Here is a 12,691-nt window from a genome sequence, read left to right as displayed (position 1 = left end):
GCATCCCTGCTGGCATGCATGGACTCCCCCAGTGCCCCCTCCCCAGTCCTCATACCTCCAGCAACTATTAGTGTGGCCCTTCCCTCTTCCAAGGACACCAGCTGAAATTCAAGGTCATATCCAGGAGTCTTTCCTACCCCTCCTCATGCCAGGTGACCTAGGGATCCTGCTACCCTGGTTAAGCTGGTACATGGTATGGTCAGTTCCATGGAGGGACGCTCTCCAGGACTTACCTGTTGCCCACACAGCACTGGGAGTCTTAACTTTCCTGGCTGCTTACTTGTATTTTATTGGAGTGTCTGTTAAAAGTAAAACTGTCCAGTTGTGAACAACTAAAAAGCAACCAGGGCAGATGAAGAAGGCCCAAGTTGCCACCACCTACTCCTGAGGATGATGGGAAATGCCCAGGAAAGCAAGCCAGGGTGCACCTGAACACATGAAGAATCTCTGAAAGGAAAAAAAGAGGCAGCCAGACTGGTTTCTCAGGGGGCCTCCATACAACAGCCACCTCTCAGGACAGGACAGTTGCAGTGTGGTTGCTTCTGGGAGCCATTCTGGGCACAGCAAGCCCTTGACAGGTAGGCAGGGGACTCAGAGAAGGTTAAGGTCTCTATTTATGGGTTGACAGTAACATCTTCTGTCTCATCCAAGAATTGTGTCCATATCTGTCACATAACCTATGAAGAGTGCCTTTGAAAACTGATGCCCAAGAGTGAGCAACATTCTCTGCAGAAACCTCATGTCCAAAGTTCTCGGACTCTAATATCCTCCCCTGGCCCCCAGACCTAAGAGTACTGATTCTCCAGACAGTGGCATCCATCCTCTCTGATAATCCGGTTTGTCTGTCTTTGAATAATGCCGGACAATCACTCTTTTATATTAGATTCTGTTCACTGGTTTGAGTTCCATCCCATGAACACACAGGGAGGTTTGTGTGACAACGTACAACCTCACTGACTGCTGTTACTGGGAAACTAGTCTGGAAAGTAGGAGTGCTTGTGAAATCTTTTAAGTTTTCTAGACTTCAAAGATTGTTACTATGTTCTGTGAAGCACCATCTATATCCCTTAATAGTTTGCGATCCTAATTGGTTAATTAATATTTTTGTTGTCAGATGTGGTGAGACAAGCCTGTAATCCCAGCATTCAGGAGGCTGAGGCAGGAGGATCGCTGGGAGTTTGAGGAACTGAGTTCAAGGCAAGCCTATACTACATAGTGATACTCTGTCTCCAAAAGCAAAAACAAAAGATAAGCCAAAACAAAGACAAACAAAATATTTTTGTTGCCTTGGTAATAATAAGATAGATGTGACATCTGTGAGATTTCTTTGGTTATACATGAATTACTGAGATATAATTTTACCCTCTATGTGTAATAGAACAATGCCATAAAGCCAGCAACTCTCGGTTTCTTATTCAAAGTGTTAGAATCTTTATACATTTAAAACATAGCTGGTATTTGGTGATTTTTCATTGGTTTTCTTTTCTCCATGTTACTGAGTTTTAGAAGCTTTCTGTTTCCTATTGATTACATATCGTGCACCAAGGGGAAGCATTCCTAAGGACACTTGCTGTGCCACCCATGTAAAGAACCTCCCAGAGTCAGAGACAAGGACTCCCAGATGAAAAAGATGAAAGGGGGCAGATGAAAACAGATGAATCTTTATTACCAGTTGGACCACTCAGGGGATCCTTGCAATTCGAAGCAGGAAACTTGGGTAGGACTCCGGACGGAGCATTAAGAGAGTATTTTTGGTCCACTGATCCAAAAAGTTCAAGGCGGGAGCATGGGTCTCCTGCCACAGCTCAGCACCCAGGAAAGCCTTCACTCACTCACGCCATGCTGCCAGTCGTGGCCGTCCCTCAAACACATCATAGCCAAAAATCACTGGCTGCAGAGACAAAGTGGGAAAGGGTGGAGATACTAAGGCCCAGTGGTGGCAGCATAGCCCTGATATTAGGTCCCTTCCCCAACCCTCATATGAATCTCCAGCAGAAGAAATCTCTGCCCCAGGGCAGTGCAGTGTCAGCCTCAGACCCTGACAGCAAGCAGAAGGAGACCCCACATCTAAGCAGGAACATCAGGCTCTGGCCCCGACTCAGTCAGACTTGCTTTGGGATTCTGAGCAAATCCTGGCTCTCCCAGGTCTTGGCACTTCTATCCGACTCATAGGGCTGGGAATAGGACAGGGGCTGAGCTGGGTGTGGTGGCACACAGCTGTAGTCCCAGTACTCAACAGGCTGAGCCAGAATGATCACCATGCATTCAAGGCCAGACTGGGCTACAGCGTCAGTTCAAGATCAGTCTGACCTACATAGTGAGCCCCTGTCTCCAAAACACAAATGAAAGCCACAGCCACTACTTCACTGGCTGCTCTCACACCTGCATCAGCTCCTCCAGTGACATGAGATCGGCCAGTGTCATCTCCTGGCCCATGAGGAAGGCCTTGTCCCTCAGGAACTTGTCTTCCAGCTGCTGCAGAGCCTGGCTCATTCCGGTCTTATTGCGTTCCACCTCTTCCTCAGGTATCTGGAGCCCCATGAGCGGGGCTATAATCTGTGGGGATAAATGGTGAACTCAATCTGTGACTCCAGCTTTGTTAGTTCCCTGAGGCTCAAGTCCTCCCCTGATGGCTCTCCTTACCCGGGCCCACAGGGTCACACCAAAGGTGCCACGGATGTTGTCAGCATGCCAGCCCAGGTACTCATGGATGCGGGCACGGGACTGCAGGTCAGGGGGGTACCAGTGGTCTCCCACCTGGCACCTACAACTCAGGTAAATCAGGATGGCTGAGCTGGAGACAGGAGTGGGAAGTGTGACTGGAAAGCCTTTGGTACCAGGCATTTAACCCAGGTTACTCCCATCTCCCATGAACCCCTCTCAGCATTTGATGGACTGTCCCCTGGCCCCAGATCTCATCTCAGCTCTCTGGCTCTGCCTTCTCCTTGGACTACACTGCCTTTCTTTTTCATTTTGTTTTGTGGTAGTATGGATTGAACCCAGGGCTTCATGCAAGCTACATTCCCTGCTTCTCTTTGTTTCTTTGTTGTCTTAGGCCCTGTTGGCCAGAACATCACTTTGCCCTTTTAGAGTTTCATCTCTGTGAACCCCTAGGGTCCTGCTATGTAGTCTAGGCTGGCTTGAACTCACTATGTAAGCCCAGGCTGGCCTTGAACTGGCAGGACAATCCTCCTGCCTCAGCCTCTCGAAGGCTGGAATTACAGGTGTGCTTGTTGACCTTTTAGCATATGAGGAAACTAGAGCTCTGAAGAGTCAAGCAACATGTCTGAGGCTGCTCAGCTCAGAAGAGGATTCCTGGGCCCCTAGAGCCTTGCATGGAGCAGGTATGGGGGTGCTCTATGGATTCCCTTAAACATCCATGTACAGGGCTCAGAGATCAGGAAAGGAATCACATCCTTAGATTTCTCAACATGTCTCCCAGCCATCACTTCTGCAGCTACCTGACCTCTTATCCTCTTCCTGCCTGGCTCTTGGTAGTTTATCTAATATTCCTCTTTAACATGCTTTATTCTCCACAGGAAACATGGAGATAAAAATCCTTAGATATTTTTTCCAGATAATAGCATGGAAAAATAATGTGTCTAATTGCTGAAACTATCATAGTCTAGCCTTTAAAACAGACCAGGAGGCAGGTCGTGGTGGTGCACACTGTAATCCCAGCACATAGGAGGATCCTTGAGTTCCAGGCCAGCTTGAGCTATAAAGTGAGTTCAAGGCCAGGCTGACCTACATAGCAAAACCCTCTCTCAAAAAATGAGAAGGAGAAGAAAAAGGAGAAGAGGAAGACAAAGAGGAAGAAGAGAAAGAAAGAGCAAACAAACAAACCAATCAAGAAATATTCTGACCCACTCCTCACATTTGGCCTCTATTTCCCCAATCTAATAGTAAAGTGTATCTATTCAGGGCCTCAGATGATGATCTAGACTATAAGCCAGGACTCTCCTGACAAATTCACAGAACTTTCTCCCACTCAACACGCAGCTCAACAGTTCTCAACTACATAGATACTAACTCTTTTCTCATTGTTTCCTGATAGGTACTTATCGGCCCAGCCAGTAAATCCCAATATCCCAAGGTATTAAAAGAGCACATAGGTAGGATGTGGTAGTTGGACCAGCAGCTATATGAAGAAAGAGACCTCCAGTCCCTCAGGACCCATAAAGAACTATAGGGATTATGTCTCTTGGGAAATGAGGTAAGAGATTAGGGCTGGGGCAAAACTAGTCAGACTGGGGGTAATCTGTCAGTCACAGAGACCCAGGGCATATGTGCAGAAAAGTAGATCTGAAGATGACTCTGCAATTCCTGAGCACTGTATGCAGGGCCAATCAGAGAAGCACTATTTTCAATCCTTAATTTATATCTGGCACAAAGCCACATGAGTCTATAGGCCAGTTTATATCCGGCATCAGGCCAAGTGCATGTTTGCCTGGACAACCATCCTGAATGCTTTATTTGCATGAGTGAGAAGCCAATCTAGGAATTCCAAATATAAAAGACTCTGTCCATCCTCTTCATGGCTTCTGTAAATCTATTCACTAGCCCCCACACTCTGCATAGTATAGTAACTTTCCACCTTTAATAAATGTACACCCTGTTACCATTTTTGTGTGTCTTGCACAATTTTTTGTTCAGTACACCAAGCACGTGGAAAGAATTTTCCTGGAACCCAAAGGTCAGTACAGGAGAACCCACAGGTGGGTTGCTGGCACAGGGCCAGCTTGGGTAGCCTGGGGTCAGGAACCTCTGAGAATTCAGGAGAGGCCCTTTCCAACTTCCATTTGTGGAACCTACTCTCTGCCCAACACTATTAATCTGTCTTCCATACCCCTTTGGGGATGGAGAGACCCCAGAGACCAGCAGAGGAGGTTAAGGACAAGAGAGGAACAGAAACAGGAGTAAGCCTCCAGTCACCCCAGACTGGTCATGAAGCTATCTGCTTTCCCCGTAAATGACCCCATAGACTCTGAGAGGACCCACAATAGGGAAGAAAAGGAGGCCAGGTGGGCTTAGGGCTTAGAAAGTGAACGGAAAGAAGGGCACCTTTCACTCAGGAAGAAGTCCCCGTCTTTGAGGACAGGCACCTTCTGCAGGCTGTTAACTTGGGAAAACTCCTCAGTCAAATGCTGCCCTAAGAAAGAAGCAGTCAGAAAATGAGTGCAGGGCACAAGCTGCGCTCCTTTGCCCTTCCTTTCCCTCTCTCCCACTAGAGCCACACTCCAGGGCTGGAGCCAGTGGGCTGCTCAGCCTCATCCCTGGCTAGGCCCCTTTGGCCTACAAGTGGGAATGCCCTGCCTGCGGTGCCACTCCAGAGGCAGCCAAGGGACGTTAGTAGATGCGAGAGGACGCTGCAGATGGTTCGAAAGAAGTTATTTAGCTCTGGTAGTCAGGCCAAGGGACCAGCAGCACCAAGGCGTGAGGCTCAGCTCTTCCCCTGTCTTCCCCAAGTCCTGGAAATGTAGCGGCATGGCGTCAAGGCATGCTGCAGACTAAAAAGTACAATCACCATCCCATGCAGAGGGCTGAACTTTAAGGCTCCGCAGCGGGGTGGGCAGCACTGTGGAAGCAAAGAGGGCATCTGACGGCCCTGGGGAAGAAGAGAAGTGAAGGCGCCCAGGTTAGAGCCCGCAAGGGTTCTGTGGGTGCACTGGGTCTGCAGAGCCATAAAGATCACCTTTGAACAGATTCACGGTGTGCAGCTGGAAGGGAATGCCGGTTTTTTTGGCGAAGAGGTAGACAGCGCGGCAGGGCTGCGACAGGAGGTCCAGGTAGAGCTCAAGGCCCATGGTGCGGGTGAAGCCCTGGCGTTCGCAGACTTTCTATTTTCTCTTGAGATTGGGGGGGGGGGTTGAACCCGAGACAAAATCCTCCCCTTTTACGCCCACGTTGGTTCCAGCTCAATCCGGTCCTCCCTGGCGGAGACGATACCGGGCTGCTTTTCCGCATCGCTGCGTGAGCGAGGGGCGGGGCTACCACCCTCGGCGGCCACGCCCCCAGGCGCCAGTCCCGCCCTCAGGCTCCGCCCCCCTCGGAGTAACTCGCTGGGTTTCCTTGGCAATAGGTGGCTCAGGCTGGTTACAGTGTAGTGTCCATCATTTAGGAGGCAGTTACCACCGGCCACTGTGACCAGGACCCCTGTGGGCACTGTGGGTCCGTCTTTTCAATCATGTATATGTTTCCAAAAAAGCACAAAAGGCAGACACTATAATATCCTACATTTGATTACATATGTCTCTGTCATTAATTACTAGGCAGAATTCACTCTTACAGAAACAGCAACTAAACAAGGTTACTATTGTACGACATAGAGGAAGAATCCATCATTGTCTGAGACCGGGCAGAGATGTCCTTGCAGTGATAACTCTCTGGAACTTGGAAGTAAGAGAAACATTTTTTCCTGGCTGAGCTTCACTTAATTTGCAATTGGCACCCAGAGTGTCAAGGCTTAAGTTTGTAGCTTTCTTTTTTTTATTTTTATTTTTTTGTCTTTTTCTTTTTTATCGGTACCGGGGACTGAACTCACAACTACACACTTGCAAGGCAGGTGCTCATGCTGCTGAGCTAAATCCCCAGCCCCAAGTTTGTAGCTTTCTAACCATGGCTGCGTCTCACTCTTGAACAGTGTTAGAAATATGCTTAGTATTAGAAATACAAGTTTTTAAAGTTTCTCTGCATTAAAGTAGCTTCTACACTGCCTTTGGGAGAAATTTATTGCCTGGTTAAAGAGGGAGAGAAGGATATGTATCTTTTTTTTTTTTTTTTTGGTCTTTTTCATTTTTTATCGGTACCAGGGATCGAACTCACGACTGCCTGCTTGCAAGGCAGGCGCTTAGGCCGCTGAGCTAAATCCCCAGCCCCGGGAGAGAAGGATAGATAGACACACACCAGTAGGTGATGAGAGGATCACAAGGAATCCCAGCCTAGAACTAGGCTTTGGCTAAACCAGGATTCTCCTTTCATCCAATTCCATTTCAGAGCTTCTGGGTCCAATAGACCAAGTATGAGACTACAGTGCTAGAAGAAGACCCTCTCTTACTAATCCTTGCTAATGAGACCTCCCATGGGACCACAGTATGTCTTGATTGGTTTTCTTATTGCTGAGACAAAATACCTGACACCCAAAGTTAAAGGAGAAAAGGTGGGGGCTGGAGATTTAGCTCAGTGGCATAAGTGTCTGCTTTGCAAGCAGGCAGTCGTGAGTTCGATCCCTGGTACCGATAAAAAACAAAAAAACAAACAAAGACAAAAAAAATAAAGGAGAAAAGGTTTATTTGGCTTATGGTTTTATAGTAGTCTCAACCCATATTTGGCTGGCTCCAAGGCAGGGTAGCATGGCAGAGGGGCATTGCAGAGGACAAATAGTTCGTGGCAGGCTGAAGGCAGCAAAAGCAGCAAGCCACAACCAGTGAACCTGTATCTGTCCCTTGTATCTTATCCAGGTTACCCACCCTTGGGGCAGGTGACACTCACCCCCAGAATAAAGCATCTTTAATTGTAGCTTTACCTCATGAATCAATCCCAGCATCACATCCTTGATCCCAGCATCACACACCTAATCACCTCCTAGAAGCCCATCTGTGACTGCATGAGGTTTGGCAGAGATGTCTAATAGATGCCATAACACACTTCATCTTTTTTTTTTAATCGGTACCAGGGATCGAACTCACGACTGCCTGCTTGCAAGGCAGGTGCTTATGCCGCTGAGCTAAATCCCCAGCCCAGCACACTTCATCTTGATGTTCGTGCTTTGTTCATCGTACTCCAGGGCACCTTGGGGTCTAAACCCACATTCCTGTGATTGTTTCCCTACAAAACCTGTCATGACAGTAGGTGAAATATCCCAATAAAGGATTCAGCAAGCTCCCAAAGCTTTCTGAGCCTGCTTTGTTATCTGTAAAATAACTGATGCTTTGCCCTTTTATAGGGTTCTTACAGAGACCTAGTGAGAGTCTGAAAGTGTCTCAGTCACCAAATGCAAGGAAAAAGGCAGAAAGTCAACCCACATGGCTTCAGGAGCCACTGGGAAGAAAAGGGGCTGAAAGCAACCTGTTGGGGCTGTCATCAGAAAGGACCCAAGCAATTCTCTCAGAAAGGGGGTAATTACCATGCAATGCACAGCATGTGAGAGACTGTGGCAGAGTCCCACCTGGGACAGTGGAGATGAACAAATTACCCAGAGTCCAAGATTGCAAGAGCACTGAGAGACCAGAGGGACAATGCCAAAGGATGCAAAACAAGCTCAGAATGAGGTTAGTTCAGCCTTTATTCAAAATACCAGGAATAACTTGGCTTGGTGGTCCATGCCTGAGAATGCAGCACGTGGGAGGTTGAGGAAGGAGAATCATTGTGAGTTCAAGGCTAGCCCTGGCTACAAACAAGTTCAGGCCCAGCCTGAATTCCATACTGAAACCCTGACCGAAAAACATGACAAAAGATCAAGAATTGAGAGCAAAGGACAAGTTAAGAAAATGATTACTCAAGGGACATCAAGTACAGGTATGTAACAAGCTAGAGGCATTCTGGTGCTAATCTCAGCACTCATCAGATAAGATGAAGAAACACTGGAGTTTGGTTTGTTTAACTAAACTGATCAGATTAGCTGATGGTTCCATCTTGTACTGTTCTCAGGACGCATTCTTTCTGCTCTATGGCTCCGAGCAGAACAGTTTGCTACATTCAATGTGCACTGTTTGCTGTGTGTAGCCATCTGCTACAGAAAAGTGTAGCAGAAGCTGTAATTACAGCTGCCCAGTTATCAGTATTCCCAATGCTGCAGGTGGTTAGATTCACCAATCATCAAGCAATATAGGAAGGTTGAAGAGTTTCTTAATTTACTGTAAGAGAGCAGAGTGAATTCTGCGTGAGGAATCTGCCAACAGAGACCAGCAGGGAACTTCACATTTGATTTTAATGTGAGGTGAGGGTTTGACAAGTCACCCTAAGTAACACTCTCATCAGGTCAAGTGGTATCATCATCTCAGTTTTGGGAAAACCCAGATATTGTTTGAAAGCTGAGTAAATATTTTGTTCATCAGGGTACAGTGTCTTTGGCATTGTTAGAAACATTCTGAGTATATTAACAAGTATGTGAAGATTAAAGTTAGTGATCAAGGGGGTTGGAACAAGATATATATCTGTATTTGACAGGGACTTTTGATGTTATATTGGGGTAGACAAATGTTTTTCATTGAAAGATGACAAGTAGTTAAATTGGCTAATAATGTATTCATAATCCTTGCATATGGATTACAAGTTTCTACTACAGATTCATTACTCAGTTGCAATGTGGCCTTTAAAGAAACAGTAAAATAACCATGATTACTCACACACTCACACCAACAACTCAGCAAAGTCAATTCATTGACTCAGGATGTCATGGTCAATCTTTGGTTACTTCTTCTGAGAAGGGATGAAGTGGGGCCTTGGTATTGGTTTTGCTGGACCAGGAGAGGAAGGGTCATATATTTAAGTTAACTCTTACTAGAGGCAGCCATCATTGCTGGGTAAGAGTGTGAATTATGGCTGGGCGTGGTGGCTCACGTCTATAATCCCAGCACCCGGGAGACTGAGGCAGGGCCTCGTTGCAAGTTCAAGACCAGCCTAGGCTACAAAGTGAGTTTAAGGCCAGCCTGAACCGCATAGCAAGACCTTGTCTCAAAAAAACAAACAAACAAAAAAAAGAGTGTGAATTATGGTCTACAGGTAGTATGTAGTGGAAGGAAAATTGATTCAAAAGACACAAACTGAAAAAAACAGTTACAGATACAAGGCTTTGCTAGGTGTTATGGCACACTTGTAATCTCAGCACTTGGGAGGCTGAGGCAGGAGAATCCCTGTGTGTTCAAGGCCAACCTGGGACATATTGTGAGTTCAAAACAAGCCTGAATTACATAGATTTTTTTTTTAGACCTTGTCTAATAAGACAAAACAAATTATCTCTTATTGTGAGAAGCCTTCTCCATGATGAGGAACCCTAAAGCCCATTTCCACATTAAGCTGTTTAAAGAGAGGGTAGGGTCAGACATAACTTAACTTCTTGATGGAAACCTTTAGAGAGTAAATGATATGTTATCTGAACTAGCAGGAATATAAACACAGACTTTGATGGATGTAATCTGGTGAAGACAAAATGCACTACCATATGAAATAAAAGAAGCTGAATTTTTTGCTGGAAATCTTGCTAAATTATTCTTAAATTGGCTCAGGAAAAACATGGCATTAACAACATCCCTTTGGTTGTACTCATCAGGTAGTTGTATGCAAGAGCCCTGCTAGTTCTATTTTTCTTTTGGTAAGGTTAACACAAATGATTGCATCAAGATTTTGACAGATCTCAACTTGCTCTGTACCCACTGTATTTGTGAGAGTGACTCTGAAAGCATCACTGATCAAATTATTGTTTCCATGGCCCCAGTTGTCAGTCTGTCCTGTTTGTCTTACCTGTCCCCACATTGAGGGGAAACAACTAACAATATAGAGTCAATGCTATAGCCACTTTTTAGCCCCATCTGAGCAACAAAGAGGTTTTTAAAAAATAGTTCTTAAGTCAAATTTACCTGCAGTCCATTGCTGTTTATTTTCATCTATAACAGAATTTTAGAGCCAGGTGTGGTGGCACATGCCTGTAGTCCCAGCACGTGGGAGGCTGAGGCAGGAGGATCTTTGTGAGTTTGAGACCAGCATGGGCTACAAAGTGAGCTTAAGACTGATAGAACTGTGGGGGGAGGAGGACCGGCAGCAGCTGAAAAGATAAGAAGTATGAAATATAAATGACCTTTATTTTGAGAATGGGGGAGAGACACTCCCAACCCCCTGGGGTGTGGCATCTCCACCCCCGGCCGTGGAACAAGTGGAGTTAGGCACATAAGTAGCCTCGGCTTGGGGTGGAACCCAAGGGGACATTAGGGATGCACAGGTAGCCCATGGGTCTTAGTTTGGCACCAGAGGTAGATTCCTAAGGGTAGGGGAGATAGGAGCTCCTTGGCTTTACCGGCTACAGTATCCGCCCTGGGCCAAAACCCTTTCAAAAACCAACCTGAATTGCATGCATAGCGAGACCCTGTCTCAAAAAAGACAAAACAAAACAAAACCCAGAATTTTATTCCTTTCCAAGTCTTATGTTTTCAACTTCAAAGTATGAGTGCTGTGAAAATTCACTTCATATAAAAGCAGTTTGTGCTCTCATTGTTTGTTTGATAATTTTTTCATGTCTATATCTTGTAATCTGAACAACTACTTTAAAGATAATTATATACAATATATTAGACAAAAATAAATAAGAAAAAGAAAAGGAAGCTTGATGTGTCATATATGTTTCTCAGGGAGATCCAAATTCTCATTTGCAAAATGAATCACCTGTTAGGGATTCCGCCACATAAATGCCCTTGGAAATGCATTATGGATTTCCAATCCCAACCTCCACTACTGTCACCAATAACCTTCAAAAAAACAAAAAGCAAAACACACTTTGAGTCCCCTGTTTTTCAGCCTTCAAATCTGTTCCCAGCATGGTGGTGCACGCCTGTAATCTCAGCACTTGGGAGGTTGATGGAGAGGATCTATGCGAGCTCGAGGCCAGCTCGGGCTTGGGTTACGTACGCGGTCAAGGCCAGCCTGAACTGTATACATACCAAGATCTTGTATAAAACCAAAACGTCAAAACTGAAATGAACACAGTAACTTACCAAAGACTCTGATTAATTCCGCCCCCAAAGTCGTTAGGGGAAACCCCAGGAAAGAAAAAAGAGAAGCAGTGGGAGTCCCCTGCATCCCTGCGCGGGGGTCTTTACCCTGGAAGTGCAGTCCAGGGCGCTGCCCCGGAGGAGAGCGCAAAGCCGAGACTGCGAGGCGGTACCCGCAGCCGATCTCGCGGGGCTGCCTAAGCTGGCGCCCCCGGGGCGCGCGGAGGTTCTGGAGGGGACTCCCTCGCGCTAGTCCCTAGCTTTTCGCTATTGGGCCAGGGTCCTAGCTACAGCCATTTTTAAGCTGTCCAGCTCAGAGCATGCGCAGTAGTTGTGCTGGGAGGGGGGCGCTTTTTCCAAGGGTCAGTTACAGGGCAGGGTCAAGGGGATAGCAGCGGGCGTTTCCCAGCAGCAGCGAGCTCGCACGCTACGAGACACGGCTCTTCAAATTTTGCTAACGGTGGCAGCTACAGCGTGCCCGCAAGCGTGTGTTCAAGAGCAGTGGGAGGATGAGGTGGGCCAGAAGAATTAGGTTGCAAAAGGACTCTGAGTGCATTAATACTTGGACTCTGTCTGTGTCTCTGAGGCCAAGGAAGTGAGCAGGCTGAGAGACCTACTGGGACCTCATACTGAGACCTCATCTCCCCTTAAAGGGGGTCGGAGCAGGAGACCGAGTCTGGGCCCCAGGTAGCTGCGGATCCGAGTCCCTGCCCCTTTAAGACAATTGTGCCCGCGGGGTGGGAAGCCTTCTAGCCTCCCGCCTGGCGCCTCCACCAGTGCAGGCCGCAGTGAGTCTTGCAAGCTCCCGGACGCGGCTCTTCAAACTGGTGTACCCCCTGGTGTAATGCGCCTCGCCCCTCTTTCCCGCGGTGGGAGACCCCGAGGCCGCCCGTGCACTCGCTCCCGCCCGGGAAAGGTGGCACCGACCCGGGGACAAAGGTCTGCGCACCACACCGGGCTCGATGAGTTCCGTCCCCGAGAAAGCCTGC

General features: G+C 47.2%; 1 protein-coding gene and 1 long non-coding RNA gene across 2 annotated transcripts; both read right to left on the bottom strand.

Annotated features, from left to right (window-relative positions):
* Positions 1-1,640: 1,640 nt before the first annotated feature.
* On the bottom strand, positions 1,641-5,995 carry LOC100717041 (glutathione S-transferase theta-2). The gene is made up of 5 exons (XM_003477956.5): positions 5,696-5,995; positions 5,065-5,152; positions 2,644-2,794; positions 2,383-2,556; positions 1,641-1,891 (listed from the first exon to the last, which is right to left on the bottom strand). The coding sequence occupies exons 1-5, from the start codon at positions 5,805-5,807 to the stop codon at positions 1,829-1,831; spliced, it is 588 nt and encodes a 195-aa protein (XP_003478004.3). The 5' UTR covers positions 5,808-5,995; the 3' UTR covers positions 1,641-1,828.
* A 4,577-nt stretch (positions 5,996-10,572) lies between these two features.
* Positions 10,573-12,426, bottom strand: LOC134470663 (uncharacterized). Its single transcript, XR_010039694.1, has 2 exons — positions 11,706-12,426; positions 10,573-10,762 (listed from the first exon to the last, which is right to left on the bottom strand). It is a non-coding gene; the product is annotated as an uncharacterized LOC134470663 (long non-coding RNA).
* Positions 12,427-12,691: the final 265 nt, after the last annotated feature.

The sequence above is a fragment of the Cavia porcellus genome, unplaced genomic scaffold (assembly GCF_034190915.1).
Source record: "Cavia porcellus strain 051 isolate PalLab524CR breed Dunkin Hartley unplaced genomic scaffold, mCavPor4.1 scaffold_16, whole genome shotgun sequence".
NCBI classification, from domain to species: Eukaryota; Metazoa; Chordata; class Mammalia; order Rodentia; family Caviidae; genus Cavia; species Cavia porcellus.
This window is presented reverse-complemented; position numbering and strand designations above follow the sequence as displayed.

Coding starts and splice junctions, on each gene's coding strand:
- LOC100717041 (XM_003477956.5), bottom strand. CDS start 5,807: ATGGGCCTTGAGCTCTACCTGGACCTCCTGTCGCAGCCCTGCCGCGCT. Junction 5,153..5,695: donor CACCGTGAATCTGTTCAAAG/GTGATCTTTATG, acceptor CTTCTTTCTTAG/GGCAGCATTTGACTGAGGAG. Junction 2,795..5,064: donor GACTTCTTCCTGAGTGAAAG/GTGCCCTTCTTT, acceptor TCCTGTCTCCAG/CTCAGCCATCCTGATTTACC.